General features: G+C 43.0%; 1 protein-coding gene across 2 annotated transcripts in view; it reads left to right on the plus strand.

Annotated features, from left to right (window-relative positions):
* LRRC27 (leucine rich repeat containing 27) overlaps window positions 1-17,527 on the plus strand; it is a 1,872,580-nt gene that overhangs the window by 302,467 nt on the left and 1,552,586 nt on the right. For both annotated transcript variants that reach the window (XM_044056815.1, XM_044056816.1), the window contains exon 4: window positions 5,931-5,989. In XM_044056815.1, the coding sequence (XP_043912750.1) occupies window positions 5,931-5,989 (59 nt within the window). The remainder of the gene's footprint in view (window positions 1-5,930; window positions 5,990-17,527) is intronic.

The raw sequence follows: 17,527 nt of genomic DNA on the forward strand, positions 1-17,527 counted from the left end.
ACCCAACTGAAGGTTTCAGAACAGGATAATGCTACATGCTGAAGTCACCAAATCATTGTATCAGTAACAGAGAGAGGGTTGCTATCAGGAAAACCTAGCACAAGTGAAAGCAACATGTTTATGGAGTAGCAGTAAGAAAAAAAAAAAAGAGAAGGTTCTGACAGTCATAATCACCCTTGTGATGAATTATAAAACACAGTATGAAAGGCTACCATGATGCTAGACTCATATCCTCTGATGTGAATTGCTTTGATGCTGAACTTATCTTTTAATTTTAAGGTGCAATGGTAAGGGTATATCAAGTGAGCTGTCCTTTTTCTTCTGGATTCAGTTAAGAAAGAAATTTGGACAAGTAGAACGTGTGCAGCATGGTTATTAAAGTTGTGACTGGTTGGAGGGTCTAGGATGTGAGAACACCCATAGTTGGATGTATTTATACAAGAGGGAAGAGAAAATAGACACATAATCTACACTGCATTGTCAGGAGGTAAGTGCAAGATTTGTTAGAGAACAGAGGGCAAGGTACATAGGCTGCAGCAGAAAAGAGGAGCCCAGTCCAAGTTGATCTTAAGGGAATAAAAATTATGGCCCTTGAATAAATCATATGAAGTAGTGTCCAATCTGGAATAACTGATAAATCAAAGAATGGTTGGGATTGTCTTTCTTACCCTGAGCCCCATTGCTGTCCATGCCTGAATTATATGAGCAGATGTTGCTGAGTAGCACTTCCATTCATCTACCACTACAGGTCAAACAGAATACTTCTGTGGCTACCTTTAAGATTAAACTTAGTGACTGGTTAGGTAGACGCAAATTTACACCAGGGTTATCATGCCTAAACCTGTTTGATTTAGGAGAACACTACTAAGTGCTTGAAGAAGGTGGCAAGAGTTTTTAAGTATGGCTACTTAAAGGTGTATAAGCATGTAAATAACTGATTAGAAATGGCAGTTCCAAACCAAAATAAACTTAGGACAAACTCAGCGTCCTTGGTGGACCCCAGTATAAATAGATTGTACAATAAAAGATAAAAAATCCTGTTCAAAAATAGGAAGGGCTATACCCAATAACCAAAAAGCTCCATCAATCTAAACAAGCAATTCAGGGGACTAATCAAGTCCAGCAAAGCCAACTTTGAGGCAAAAATAGCCTCCCAGGGTAAGGGTAACCATAAGGCGTTTTTCAGTTATGTACACAACCTTAAAGGGAACACCCCGTTCAGTTCAGTATGCTGAACGAATAGTAAGTAGAACTTCCTATGTCAAACTGGGGGATGTAGCAAATTTGCTTGCCGATAAATTTAGTTCACATTTCACGTCCCTATCACCTACAGTTTCCCCCTCAGGAAATGCCCTCTACCATCTCTCCTCCAACTATCACTAAAGAATAGGTCCTCAGTGCACTCTCTTTAGAGCTAAAAGCACTGTATTAATGGGTCCTGATAATATCCCAGGATACTTCTTAAATAGTTTGAAACATAACCTGTCAGTCCCAATACAGATTTAACTACAGCCTCCAGACAGGCTTAATCCCTAAGGAATGTAGGACTGCAACTGCCATCCCTCCACACAGAGATGTGGATCATCAACAGACCCAGGGAATTACAGACCTATAAGTTTGATTAGTCTTGCATGCAAGACCATGGAAGAATTATTGCAGATCTGATAAACAAAGACATAGGAAATTTTTGAACACAATCCATTCAAGTTCGGTTTCATCAAGGGCTGGTCATTCTTACTAAAGTTGGTGGACTTCTTTGAGATGGTCACAAGAGCCATGGACGAGGACAAAATGGTACATACTGCCTACCTTGACCTAGCAAAGGCATTTGACACAATATTTAACTCTGGTATTAAGGACAAACTAACAGAATTAGGCATAAATACGTATGTCACCCAATGGATAGCCAAATGACTCACAGATAAGACATATGAAGTTAGGGTGAGGGAATCCAACTCCAACAAGAGGCCTCTCACTAGTGGTGTCCCACAGAACTCTGTACTGGGACCTTTCCTGTTTAGAATATACTTCTCTGAAGCCAAGGCAAATGTACAGGGCCTTTGGCTGACCAGATTTGCTGACGAGTGCAAGGTAGGTGCAGTCATCGAATCCCCCAAAGATGTAAATATCCTCCAGGAAGGTCTGATGGACACAAATAACTGGTGCCAGAACCATGGCCTAAAACTCAATGGAAAACATGCATAATTATACCCTTTGGGAAAATGACTATCCCTGCAAATTACAACTGTGACATAAATAAGACATGATGGAGGGATTGGTATGTATCTCAGAGACTGCCCCTTCTCTGGAACAGACTCCCCATTCATGTGAAACAGAGTTCTTCCCTAAGCCTATTCAAATACAGTTTGGACCAACAGATGGGAAACTGCAAATTCACTCCTGGCTTGTCAGCTGTAGCCCTTATGGACACAGACAATGTGTAGATGCCCTAAGTCACAGGCATATACCAAAGCCTTTCTAGCACATGGGCATTTATAATTGGGAAATTTGAGGCATGAATGGCTAAGCTGAAAAAGCTCTAGGGTTGTTACCTTAGTAACCTCCTGTAATCCTATGACCCTATGATCATATAAGGCTAGGTATCTCATGGTCCCCATGATTGCTTGCTTAATATTCCTATGGAAAACAGCCCAGCATGCATCTGTGCAGCTGAAAATCTAAAGATTGAAAAACATAATATATCTTTACCTTGCACTGTTATGCTTAAGAAAAGGAGCTTCTATAACTCCCACTTTAACCCTGCCCTGACCATTTTTGAGAAATCTTGCTCAAGAAGTATATGTAAGCTTAAGGATACTCTTGAGATTTTTCGGATACAACCTCTAAAAGGAAGAAAGGACAATATTTAGGACTAAAACAAGTTTGAAGATTATGAAGCCTGACAAGGATGGTGTAGTCATTGCTGATGAAACCAACAAGATTAATCAGATTTCCAATTTGCTGAATGATAGCAGCAACTATACAATCATTTCTAAAAATGAAATTCATATCGCCTGTAGGAAGATTGATTTGTTTTTAGAAGACTTAGTATATCAAGGAGTTATTTCTCCTGAATTACTTATTTTTTTAAAGAATGCAAACTGTTCTCTTCCAGTAGTTTTTGGTATTCTGAAGGACTGCAAAGACGTATCACTACCAGATAGGTAAATAGTATCGGCACATAATTATAAAACCTATACCTTTAGCTGTATTGTGTGGCCCATATTTTAAAGGGGACCATTAGTTCTGTCAATTATATACTAAAAGATTCTTGGGATTTCCTAACAAAAAGTAATCCTCAATTTTTTTTAATTCTCGCTGAAGTTTTTCTGCCATTGATGTCAATGAGTTTTTCTCTAATATACCTCATCAGATTGGCTTAGAGCTATTCCATACTGCAATTGTTGATCTTACTGACTTAGACAACAGTATGATTAACTTTATCATGGAAGTTATGGACCTTTTACTGTCCAATAATTTAATTTAATTTGAGGGCAGATATTTTCGCCAGATAAGGAGTGTTGCGATGGAGGTCAGTTGTGCCCCCACTTATGCAAAACTGGTGATGTATAGCTTGGAGAAAAAAATTTGTCTTTGAGTCTGAGTACCAACAGTATTGGTATGTCTTTTTATGTTACCTGGATGATATTATCTTTCTATGGAAAGAGATTAATACGTCTAGATGATTTTGTTTTTTGCATAAACACCACCACCTCTTTTCTAAAATTTACACATAAATATTCTCTTGATAATGTATATTTTTTGGATGTAACTGTTTTTAAGGAACACCAAAGAGGTTGTTTTATCTCAAACATTTATAGAAAACTGACTTTTTCCAACAGCTGTCTTGATTTTAATAGCTGCCACTCTGTGTTTTGTAAAAACATCTTTAAAGGTCAGTTAGTAAGGGCAGCTAGGATGTGTTTTGATTATATTTTTCTGTTGGAGGTGGACAAGATCCTTGATGTTCAGGGATAAAAACTACCCTCTTGAATTCTTAAACAAGATTTATCAGGAGGTGATCGACAGATGGGCTACTAAATATATACCCCTTTTGGGTGTTGAACCCCTAATTTCAAATGATATTTGTAGTCGCAAAACCCAGGATGTCAACAGGTTTGTCAATTCCCTTGTAGTAACATTTAATGCTTTCTCTTGGAAGGTTAGGGATATAGTTTCTAATAACTGGAATATACTTAAAGTCCATGAAGAGGTATTTAAAACCTTTGGTGAGAAACCCACTCTTGTCTATAAAACAGACAGGAACTTTAAAAATCTTCTAGTATGCATGATAGTGTAAGTTACAAAGTCAGGCGAAATAGAAAATGTGGGGTGAGCAATCAATGTCCCTACATTTTAGATTATGATTGCATTATTACATTTAACACCTTTCCATATAAAATTCATTTGGCTTCGAGTAATTGTGCCAGTAAAGGTGTGTAGTATATTCAGCAGTTTGTAAGGAGTGTTCGAAATTCTATGTTGGGAAAACTGAAAGGCAATTCAGGAAATTAATTTATGAGCATGTTTATACTATTTCTAAAAACTACATGAGCACTGTCCTTTACAAACATACAACTGAATGTGAAGCTTCAAGATTCCAGTTTGGATTGTTGGAGGTGGTACCCAAAGATGTAAGGGGTGGTTCATAGGGAAACTAAATTGGAATTCAGGGAATTAATCTGGCAATTGCGGCTAAATGCATTCTATGTGTTAGGTTTGCATGATCAGGTCTCTGTTAATCTAGTACTTAAGGGCTATTGAAATATGAACATAATAATTTTATTAAATGTTTTTATGTATTTTATTGTTGTCAGCGTATTTGTTTAAATGATCAGCTTTCTTTCTTTTTTTTTTTCATACTCCTCATTCATGGTTTTATATTTTTCTTCCTGTATGCCTATTTAGTTCAAAGTGCCTTTTTGATTTGGAGATTTTTTACATATGATTGGACAGAGGTCTTATTTAAACCTCATGATAACGCATGACTTGGTCCCGAAGAAGTCCCATAATGTACTTAAGGGACGAAAGCGCTAAACCATTTATTTATTTTATCTTATGTTTAAGTGTTTTTATTATAGTTATTCTCGTCTTAAGATGACTGGATGCCTTGTCTTTTTTTCCTGCTTGGTCTTCTGTAGCAGTATATCCTGTGGTGAAGACACCACATGAGCTGTTTTTTATGTTTTTTTAGTATTCCTATGCTCCTATGAGTCTGACAGGACTGGGGGTAGACTTTCTCCTGATTTTTTTTTTTTAGTTTTGAAAGATTTAGAGGATGTAATCAGGTCATAAAAAATGCTTAACTCTCTATACCATTACTTGGCTGCAGTTTGACACTGTGTCGATTATATCTTGATATCAAAGTGTGAGATCTGAAACATTTCATAAATGAGAACTGTTTTCAAAGCTTTGCTTTTTTCATACTAGATTTCTCCAAAGTGATATATTATGGAATGAATTCATATCTCTTGATTGAAGCTTATTTAACTTTAATGAGCATTTGCATCGTTTAAATAGCAATTATTTGCCTGTTTCTGGGTGACTGTTTGGCCAGATACTGTTTCCTTTCAGATTGATTGTTAATGGAAGTTGTGTATGCTTGGCTGTATCTTCAGGATCAAATCTTGCAATACAGGACTCATTTCCGCCAAAACTAACACCTCATACATGGATTATTGTTTAATTATAACAAGGTGGATTTTTTTTTTACTTTCTGCTTCTTACACAGAAAAAAATTGTTTACAGTTAAACTGTAAACTGTTAACACATTGTATTAGTATGCTTACACATACTAAGTATTATAACATGTTTATTTTTCTTTCTGTCTGTTATATATGAGTATTCACACAATTTAATTTTAATGTTTTTGCAAGGTTCACTGTAAAATGCCAACATGTCTGCTTAATTTACTTCTCTATCTTTTAAAGGTACCTGAAAACTTTGCTTTTAGAAGGCAATCCTATAAAGAAGCTTCCTGTAGAACTTGGTAAGTTACCATTTAATGTATAGTAGGTAGTCATTTTGTATAATGGCGTGATGTAGTTATGTTAATACCTTTACCAGTCTTACTGGAAGGCAACTCATGAATACAAGTCCTACAATTAGAAGCACTCTTTCTTTTTTGTGATTTGGTCAGTCTGAAATATATTTATGCATATTCACAGAAGCCATACATGCCTTGCTTCATATAACCAACGTATATGGGATGATGATGTACATTCACCACCAAACTCCATTTCATTATTGCCAATGATTAGATCTCATCTTTATTGTCATAGCAGAAAAGTTTCACCTTCATGTAGAAGGAAAGGGATGCATAAACGTCTCAAGCATAGAATGTTCCTGAGTGGTTTCCAAGTACTGATGCAGGTCATTGCTGCTTCTGCATATTGTACCTTTCATTTCCATGTTAATGCCTAACGGCTCTTCATTCCAGTGATTTAACAATGCCACCCATTGCCAAAGTAAGTCTAAACTGAAGAATTTGGTAACTGCTCACTGTTTTGTGCATTTTGTTGTGGTATATGTCTTTAAATATTATAGAGCTGACAGAGAAGAACTGTATGTAATATGGTATTCCTCATTCTAGAAGGTAATCACAGCGTAGACCTCATGGAGACTGGTCCTTACTAAGTAGTTTATATAGATTTCACAAATATATCAACAGATCTGTTCTTAGTAATGAGCTGAAACTCTCAGCTTCTTCGATGTTCTCTTATTCCTCTTGTTTTTCTCTTCCAGGAACCTTATTAAAGACAGTTCATTTAAGTTAGAGAACTGCCTTCACCTTAGCCCGTTTAAGTTAGAGGGCAATCTCTTTCCCTTTCAGTCTCCTAGGCATAGCCCATTTAAGTTACAGGGCTGTGCCCTCTTTTCATTCTCTAAACTTTTTCCTAGAAAAAAATTTACTGTTTAAAGTTTTTGCTGTTTAAAAAAAAATAAAGCTAATTTCCTCTGTCACTATCCCTCTTTCAAGATGTCTTCTAAGGATTCAAAAAATGTGAAAAATGTGGACAGAAAATGTCCTTAACTGATGCACACAATTTGTGTCTATTGCCTAGGAGTTGTCCATCTCCAGGAGTCTTGCTCCAGTTGTCATTCTTTTAATCACAGACCTCTCCTGAAGAGGAAAAACAAATTGATACTGAGAGGGCTGTTGAAAACCCCCTTCCCAGAGGTAGTACATGAAGGTCCGGGTTTATCAAAAACTGACGAATCTCCAGTTTCAAACTCAGACAAGTATGGGAAAAGATTTTCCTCTTCTAGTGCTCTATCTGCATCATCAAAAAAGGTTACCAAAATTTTGACACCGGATCCTAAGTCCGTCGGATCTGAAACTGTACAGCTCTGACACCATCCATCTTGGTGCCGGTAGAGTTTAAGTTGTGGAGCTGGTCCCCACTCTTGGAGCCATTCTCCCCTATTCTAAGGTCCCCAATACTAAAACATTCCAAGTCTCCAGCCCCCTCCATTCTGTCTTCCAGGAGCCTATCCGATGATGACATGGATCAAGTGGTATAGAGGCTATTAAGAACACCGGCGCTGGCCAAGTTGTTATCGGATCCAACCCCGAGGGCTTCAGATCCAACCACATGCTCCCCTTCTGCTCAGATTCCTCCCCCGATCTGACCTCAGACTTCAGAGTCGGAATGTCCTGAGTTGATATTAGTGGAACCATCAGACCGAGACCTATAACGAGATCTTCGGATCTGACAATTGCACCAATGTCCTTGGCACCATCGGAGCTCGAGGAGTCTAGGAGCCAGTGCTTTCATGTCTGGTCCACGAAGACGAGTCGGTCAGATCAGACAATTGTCGGATCCGACCTTGCCTCTCGGGGCATTTGCTTGGGTGAGCTTGGCTCCTACCTCAACCTTGGGCCCGTCATCCTTGATTCTGGGGGTTCCCTCACCTTCTTCAGATCCAGGGATATCCTCTGATCAGGGACAGGGGACTTTTGAGGTAATGAGGAATGTAGTGTCTCCACAGACAGTTCCACTGTCATCTCTGGACATTCTCCCCCCAAAAGCACTGGTGTCTGTCTCTATAGCCTTGCATCCAAAGGGATGCAGAGATCCTAGGTCTCAGGATGCCCCACAGGGCATGCCACCACTCTTCTAAAACCTCTCCAGAGTACCCCTCTGAAGAGGTCCGTTGGAAGAAATTATGTAAGAGGAAGCATTTAGCCTCCCCGGAGGAGTCCATCACATCTAATACTGACCTCGATGAAGCTCAGGGTTCCCGACGTTCACCTCCTGATGATGTCTCCTTCAGGGACATCTTAGAAATCCTGAAACAGAGAGGCAGCTGGAAATTCACTAATCTTTCAGCAGAGGAGCCTGTACAACTGAAGGCCTTTGTATCTCACCCTTCAACCACTTGGGTGTCTCCACCTTTCAATGAACTTATAGACCTAGTTTCTCGGAAGGTGTGGGAGTCTCCAGATTTACTGGAACCTGTTCCTAGGAAGCCAAATAAATTTATAAGATCCCCCATCAGACAAAACCTTTTTAACTTAGGGTGTTCCAGTAGATGTTATGGTGGTGGTGGCAACCACCAAGAAGGAACTCTCAGAGAAATCTTCTGTTCATCCACTGAACAAGGAGTCTTGCACGATGGACACATTTTTTCTTCAGCGACTTTTGCCCTCAGATTGCTCATTTACCTTACCCATTTTACTAGATTATAGAGAGACCTCCTGAAAGAGCTAGGAGATACTCTCCAAGGTTCAGTAGTTGAAGGGGTTTTAGATGAAATTTCCTGTCAGCTCTCTACCTTAAACTCAATTGTCAACTCCTTCATGAGGCTGATTTCTTGGGCAACGGATGGAGCAAGTAGAGCAGTGGGTTCAGGAATTTCCCTAAGGAGACATTCTTGGATGCACTTGAGTGAATTTGCGGAGTCCTTTAAATCTTCCTTTGTAGATACCCCATTCGATGGCTCATCACTGTTCAGGCCCAAAGTCAAGGACACACTAACCAGGTGTGTGCAAGTAGGGAAAGACTCTGTCTGCCATAGGAGTTTGTTATTCATACCTACCAGGCCTTATCCCAAAGGGTCAGAAAGGAAGTGAAAAAATGTGGTTCAGAAAATCTGAGACAGCTTTCCAGGACACGTGTCTTGAATCTTCCCCCAGGGTCAGAGGGGGAAGTAATAATGGAAGACGCTGACCACACAGCAGAGGGGGCCAGCAGATTCAGGGTGACAGAATCTTTCTTTAGCAAGTCCTTTCAGTGCTCCTGAAAGGAGGCCCACCAATCCATCGCTGGAGGCAGTTGGGGGCCACTTATCTTTGTACCCAGAAGCCTGGCAACAACTAAAAGACAAATGGGTACAAAACATCATATCCAGAGGTTACTACATACCTTTTTTCCTTCCCCGTCCCAAATACAAAAAATATCCCAGACATTGCACCCAGTCAAAGGGAACTGGCAATGTTAGAAATTCAAAAGTTGCTAGAAAATGAGTCACCCAAACAGTCCCCACAGACCAAATAGGATCCAGAACTTACTCAAGATTTTTTATAGTTCCAAGAAAACAGGGGACTGGAGACCATTTCTGGATCTCAGCAATTTAAACAAATCAGTAAGGAAGTCAAAGTTCTGCATGGTAACATTGCAGTGAGTACTCCCTTTTCTTGGACAGGATGATTGGATGTGCTCCATAGACCTTCAGGATGCGTACTACCACATAAAAATGGGCAGGTGATGTAGGAGGCACCTGTGCTTTTGGCTGGGAGCCAGTCACTACCAGTTTCAAGCTCTGTCCTTTGGCCTCACTACATCCCCCAGAGTGTTCACAAAATGTATGGCAGTAGTCGTGGCTCACTTGAGATGCCTAGGATTTCGGGTGTTTCCATACCTAGATGACTGGGCTTCCAACCGCTGCCACCAAGCATCTACTAATAAAAGCAAGAGACACCATCTTGCAGCTCTGCTCTCAGCTAGGAATTACAATAAACTATGAGAAATCTGCATTACTGCCTTCTCAGCATGTCGTATTTATAGGAGCAGAATTAGATTCAATAAACTTGGTGGCCAAACTTTCCCCAGAAATATTTCAAGTTCTACCACTTCAGATTTTAAATCTTCTCATGAAGAAAAGGGCTCAAGCAAGGATAGTCCTAAAAGTCTTGGGGATCATGGCAGCAGCAATAACTCTGATCTCCTTAGCACATTTACACATGAAAATTCTCCAGTGGCTACTGTCCACTCAGTGGTCGATACAGAAATTGCCAATGTCCCAAAAAATAATAATTACAGAAACTTGCAAAAATGTGACACTAGGTCTACCAATTGTACTTCCCCAACCACTAGCCACAGTGACCACGGACGCTTCTCAGATAGGGTGGGGGGGGGCACTATCTGGGAAAAACAGCCCAAGGCACCTGGCAGGATCACGAGGCCCATTTGCACATCAGTGTCCTAGAGATGGGAGCAGCGCTTCTAGCATTGCAAACATTTCATGGCTCTTCTGCTGGGAACTATTGCAATTCAGACAGACAACATGCCTGGTGTATGGTACATAAACAAACAGGGAGGAACCAGATCTTGCCCCCTTTGTTGAGAGTATAGCTATGGGCGACCTCCTCCCAATGTTTTCTGATAGCAATGCACATCCCAGGGAAATCCAACGTGATAGCAGACAGACTCAGCAGAGCGATTCTGATGCCTCACTAGTGGTCCTTAAAACAAGAAGTAGCAGAAAACACTTTCCAAAAATGGGGCCAGCCTTGCGACCTTTTTGCAACATCCATGAATGCCAAATGCAGCAGCTACTTTGCCTTCATTCCCGCTCCGTGGGAGTCACCATGGGATGCACTTGTTCACGATTGGCCCTCGGGTCTCCTCTATGCTTTTCCTCCCTTTCTACTAATACCCAAAGTACTTCAGAAAGCCAATTGTTTGGGAAGGGACTTGATACTCATTACCCCATACTGGCCTTGTCAAATCTGGTTCTCCTTCCTGTGGCCTCATCTTTGGGAGAAGCCTTGGATTCTGGACCCAGTTCCAGACCTTTTGACTCGTGCATCAGGAATGCTCCACCCTTCCCTTCAGACCCCCAAATTGACAACTTGGCTCAGATTCCATCAATACCCAGGTTTCGGAACCTCTCCATCATTTAAACACATTCAAATTACTTCCCATAAGGCTTCGACAAGAAAGATATATAGAAGCAAATGGAAAATACTTTCATTATCAGCTTCTTTTAACCACATTGACCCCTTTTCTGCTCTAGTCAATTCCATCCTAGAATTCTAGCAGATTTATTCAATCAGGGGGCAGCTGCGGCTACCATTAGAGGTCAACTAGCAGCGATCTGCAGTTTTCATCTAGGTGAATCTGGCCTCAACATTATGTCTCATAGACTATATAAAGCATTTCTTAAAGGTACTCTGTTATTAAGACCACCTATCAGAGACCCCCCCCCCCCCAGCACCATGGGACTTAAATTTTGGCCTGTCTCATTTAATTTTTCCCCCTTTTGAGCCAGCATCATCTTACAAACTCAAGATGTTAAGTTGTCCATCTCGCCTTCATTCTTGCTGGATGGGTTCGGAGCCGACCTCGGCTCCGACTCGGCCACTCTAAAAGCTCGAGAGTTGGTTCCACCGGCTCGAGGCTCCCCTTATATCCCACAATGCTAGGCGGTATTACCTCAGATCTCGTTTGCCGCTACAGCGATCGAGGTGTATGGTTTCTACCGGCTTCAGGTCAGTTATTATAGATTAATCTATAGTGAATTTAAACCCCCTTAATTTAGTCTTTTATAGTTATTTCCCTTAACTTAGTGGATTTTGACCCTTTCCTCCCTGTTTATCCACCCTTTTTCCACAAGAACTTATTAGTTCTTCCCTCAGGCCTTCGGGCCCTTCCATCCCCTTAGTGGAGTGTATGTGTTTTTTTTTAGGGATCTAAAAAAGAACTAATCTCCTTTTTTTTAGTTAACCTTGTGAAAAGTGTAATCGGTGTGTTTGTGTGTGTGTGTGGTTACACTTTCCTTTAAAATGTCTAAGGAGTCAAAGGTCTCAGGCTTCAAGAAGTGTGACTCGTGCTGTCAGAAAATGTCTCTGACAGACGGTCACACTTCTTGTGTATACTGCCTGGGACCTTTACACCTGCAGGACTCTTGTGCTGTATGCCATGGCTTCAGCCCTAGAGTCCTGCAGGAAAGAAAAAACAAACTTATTTTAAGAGGTTTGCTTAAGCCTGAGGGTTCCCCTACTGCTACTTCGGGCAAACCCTCTAAGGCTTCTAGGTCCTTGACTCCAGCTTCTGAGTCGAGGCCTAAGGCTTTGAAACCTACTGCTACATCGGCTCCGGCTGGAGCCGATGAGTCTCGGACTGCAGCTTCTGTGGTTCCCTCGGCTCCGCTGGGGCCGAGGCATTGGAAATTCCTGGGTCGGCTCCGATCAGACCATCAGAACCGACATCTAGAAAGAGGTCTAGGTCACCGTCCCTTGGCTCCGTTCATTCGGCTCCAGCATCTCCCTTGCTGTCTGAACGGAGCCATAGATCTCACTCCTCTAGATCATCGAGGCTTTCGGATCATGACCTTCAGAGGGTAGTGAGTCGACTTCTTAAGTCCGAGGCACTGGCCCAAATGCTTCAGAGCCCGACTCATCAGTCGATGCTTGACCCTATCCTCAAAATGTTCCTCCTCCGACTCCTTTGAGCTCGGAGCCGGGCGTTGAACCGAGACTGTGGTAGCGGTGGAACCGATACAATTGTCTTCGGTTCCGTCGGCTCCGATTTCTTCCTTTGAAGAATCTCGGCGCCGGACTTCCCTCGTCTGCTCCGAGGGGGTGTGTGGCATCGGACCCTTGTCTGACCCCGCTCTCCCTCTCGGTGCTTCGGCGCTGGTGAGTTCGGCTCCATCGGCCTCGGAGTCATCACTGTCGGTGCCGAGGGGGGTTCTCAGCTTTTCGGAGCGGGGACCTCTGGCTCTGCCTGACAGGGGTGCGTTCGAGGTCATGCGGAGTGTGTTGGAACCTGGTTCAACTCCACAGTCGGCTCCGTCCGCCCCTCCCTCTTCGGTGCCTCAGGTTATGTCTACTCACTCCCTCATCCCAGACCGCAGAGAGCCAGCTCCTCAAGAATCCCCTGTGGGGATCTCATCCTCTTCCGAGGCCTCTCCTGAATTGGCAGGGGAGCCCCTAGGAAGAGAAAGTGTAAGAGGAAGCACATAGACTCACCTGAGTCTGTCACCTCTGACACAGATTTAGATGATTCGAGGGTTCCCCGTTCCCTTCTGAAGATGTCTCCTTTGCAGACATTCTAGAGATCCTGAAACAGAGGGAAATTGGCCAGCCCTTAACCCTTCGGAGGATGAATCTGTGTATCTTGAGGCGTTTGGCTCTCACCCTTCCACCTCCTGGGTGTGTCCCCCCTTTGACCCCCTCATGCAGGTGGTAGCAAAAAAGGCTTGGACGGCTCCTGACTCAGTGGACCCCACCCCCAGGAGACCTTCAAAGTTTATCACAGCACCAGCAGATAAGCAATTTCTGACCAAGGGAGTTTCTGTGGATGCTATGGTGGTAGCTGCTGCCACTAAGAAGGAACTAGCTGATCCTTCGGTGCCTGTCCATCCTCCTAACAAGGAATCTAGGTCTATGGACAGGTACGGGAAGCGGATGTTTTCGCCAGCGACCTTTGCTATGCTCGCTGAACTACCTATGCCATTTCACTCGTCTTCAAAGAGATTTGATCAAGGAAGCGAGTGAGATGTTGAAGGATCCTACAGCTGCGGGTTTTCAGGACAAGATGAACGCTCAGCTGGCTACCCTAAACTCTATAGCTAACTCCTCCATGCGCCTCCTTTCATATGCGGCTGATGGAGTGAGCAGAGCCGCAGGGACAGGTGTTGCCTTATGCCGGCATGCCTGGATGCGGCTATGCAATTTTGCGGACCCCTTTAAAACGTCTTTCACTAATTCCCCGTTTGATGGATCATCTCTCTTTGGTCCTCAAGTGAAAGAAACCTTGACGAGGTGCGAGATGGATGGCAAAACTCTTCTGCCGTCGGAGTCCGTTTTTCTACTCCTTCTAGGCCTTACCCCAAAGACCAGAAAAGTGGGAAAATGTGGTTCCGCAAACAATCTCAAGGGACTTTGCCTGACGCACAGAGTCGGTTCCCCTCCAGAGGCAGAGGGGGGAACAATAATGGTAGACGTCACCCTAGAGGCAGGGGGGGTCCGCAGAACCAGGGCAATCGAGAAACTTTTTCCGATAAGCCCTTCCAGCATCCCTGAGGTGTTGCCCAACTGTCCACCTTCGGAGGCAGTCGCGGGAAGATTGTCACTGTACCCAGAAGCCTGGCGATCCCTAACTCAAGACAAGTGGGTACAGTCCATCATTTCCGAAGGCTATTCCATTCTGTTCTTTCAGATTCCAAATCAATCAAAAATCCCTTCCAGGTGTTCCAGCCGCCGAAAGGGATCAAGGAGCATTGGAAATATCAAAGTTGCTTGCAAAAAGAGCCATTCAGCCAGTGCCAGCAGACCAGCAAGGATCCGGAATCTACTCCAAATTCTTTTTGGTTCCAAAGAAAACAGGGGACTGGAGACCCATTTTGGATCTCAGTGTCTTGAACAAGTCGGTCAAGAAAACAAGATTTCGGATGGTCACGCTACAATCCATCCTACCCCTATTGGGAAAGGAAAACTGATGTGCTCTATAGACCTCCAGGATGCGTACTATCATATAAAAATGAACAGATGCTCCAGGAGATTCCTCCGCTTCCGGCTGGGAACCAGTGACTTTCAATTCAGAGCCCTGCCCTTTGGTCTCACCACTGCCCCCCGGGTGTTTACCAAATGCATGGCAGTGGTAGCTTCTCACCTGAGACGCCAAGGATTCCAGGTGTTTCCATATTTGGACGACTGGCTCCTCACAGCTCCTACCAAGCATCTTCTTCTAATGGCCAGAGACTACACCTTTCGCATTTGTCAAAAGTTAGGCATCTCAATAAATTGCGAAAAGTCTGTTTTGTCGCCTTGTCGTGCTATTACCTTCATAGGCGCAAATCTAGACACAGTCAACATGTCTGCGAGACTAACAGACCAAAGAATAGCAGACATACGCAAACTGGTCTCCCTTCTCTTCCACAGCAACAGAGTAAAAGCCAGATTAGTTCTGAAAGTACTGGGGATTATGGCGGCTGCTATCCCTCTACTTCTATTAGCCAGATTCCACATGAGAATCCTTCAATGGATGCTCTTCACACAATGGTTGTACCAGCAACTTCCGATGTCCCACACCATTATGATTACGCAAGCATGCAAGAATCATCTTCTTTGGTGGATTTCTTCCCCTCAGCTCTTCCTGGGAAGACCCTTTGTTCCTTCCTCCGGTTGCTACTCTGACAACGGATGCCTCCTGATCGGGTGGGGGCATTATCAGGGCAGAACAGTCCAGGGCATATGGCAACCAGACGAATGCCACTTGCATATAAATGTTCTAGAGATGAGAGCAGTGCTTTTAGCGTTGCAAGCCCTTCAAGACTCTCTTCCCTTGGGAACGATAGCAATCCAGACGGACAATATGTCTGTAGTGTGGTATATCAACAAACAAGGCGGAACCAGGTCCTATCCCCTATGTCGAGAAGCACTCAGACTGTGGCAATGGGTGATTTCTTCTCAGCGGTTTCTGATAGCAACGCACATCCCCAGGAAGTCCAATCTAATCAGGGACAAGTTGAGCAGAGCTATCCTCATGCCTCACGAGTGGTCTCTGAAAGATTCTATTTTGGAGAAAATTTTTCTCAAGTGGGGTCAGCCTTGCTGCGACCTTTTTGCTACTCCCCAAAACAGCAAGTGCAGAGATTATTTCACCCTATTCCTGCTACCAGGCCAGCCCAGCAGAGACGCCTAGTCCAAGTTTGGCCCCGGGACTTCTGTATGCATTTCCTCCTTCCCACTAATCTCTCAAGTGATACAGAAAGCTATCGCTCAGAAGGCCTCATTGATCCTCATTGCTCCTTACTGGCCTCGACAGGTTTGGTTCCCCTTTCTACATCAATTTCTGTTGAGCAACCTTGGCATCTGGACCTAGTTCCAGATCTTTTGATCCATCAATCGGGTCAGTTACATCGCTCCCTCCCTCTCTGAACCTCACTGCTTGGTTCCTCCAATTCCAACCTTAGCCAGGCTTCCTCAAATATCTCACTCTGTTCGAGATATTTTGATAGCTTCCCATAAATCTTCCACTCGGAAGATTTATCTTAGTAAGTGGAAACGCTTCACTTTTGGGCTCAAGGAAGGGACATAGACCCTTTCACTGCTTCCATCCAAATAGTCCTTGATTTTCTAGCTGAACTCTTCCATGCAGGTTCATCTCCTTCTACTCTTAAAGTTCAATTGGCAGCTATTTCTAACTTTCATGTGGGCATTTCAGATTCTGCCATCATGTCTCACAAGCTTTGCAAAGCTTTTTGAAGGGAGTTTTTCTTCTCAGACCTCCTATAAGAAATCCTCCTCCTTCTTGGGACCTTAATTTAGTTCTCACATCTTTGATTCTTCCCCTTTCGAACCTGCAGCTTCCTGTTCATTGAAATTGCTATCCTGGAAGACTCTCTTTCTGGTAGCCATTACTTCAGCTAGAAGGGTCTCAGAACTTCATGCACTCAGCAGTCGACCATTATCTATTGTTTCATAAAGACAGGGTGTCCTTACGAACCAATCCATCCTTTTTACCTAAAGTAGCCTCTCGCCTAACCTAAATCAAAGCATTGACCTCCTGTGTTTTTCCTAACTTTTCTAACAGGTCTGAACAAAAATTGCATTGGCTAGATGTTCATCGTCAGTTAAGGTATTATTTGGATAGAACCAAACAGATCAGGAAAACTGACCAGTTGTTTGTCTCTTATGCAGAAGGCAGAAAGGGACTTTCAGTTTCGAAGGTATCACTCTCCAGATGGCTAACATCTCTGATTTCCTTTGTTTATGAAATTAGACACCAAAAGCTGCCTAACAAACCTAAGGCCTACTCCACCAGAGCTTTGGCTACTTCTATAGCCTTCCAGGACAGGCTGCCTATTGACACCATTTGTGCAGCGGCTACTTGGGCTACTCCTCACACTTTCATTTCTCATTATAAGTTGGATTTAGCTTCTAGACATAGAGCTAACTTTGGTTCCACTGTTCTCAAGAGTCTGTTCCGATAGGCCACCCGGGACAAGGTGCTAGGGACGCGGTCCCATCCAGCAAGAATGAAGAGATGGACAACTTAACATATAGAAGTTATGTTCTTACCATAACGCTCCATGTTAGTTGTCTTCTTCGCCTTCTTTAAGGCCCCACCCTCCTTCCCCTAGCCTGGACAGACCTAGAGGAGTTTGATTGTGACCTCTCTTTCTACCACCTCTATTGTATATAGGTATATGCTATACTGTGCATATATTCCTTAATCAGGTTTTCAGGTCACCTTCTTCCCTTCCTTTTATAGAGGTGGGTTTTTCCCTTTTCCAGTGGTTCTGGAGTTATTTTTGGCTGGGCATAGCTTACAAAATGAGATCTGAGGTAATA

This window comes from Protopterus annectens, chromosome 14.part0 (genome assembly GCF_019279795.1).
Source record: "Protopterus annectens isolate FY-2018-M chromosome 14.part0, PAN1.0, whole genome shotgun sequence".
Lineage (NCBI taxonomy): Eukaryota > Metazoa > Chordata > Ceratodontiformes > Protopteridae > Protopterus > Protopterus annectens.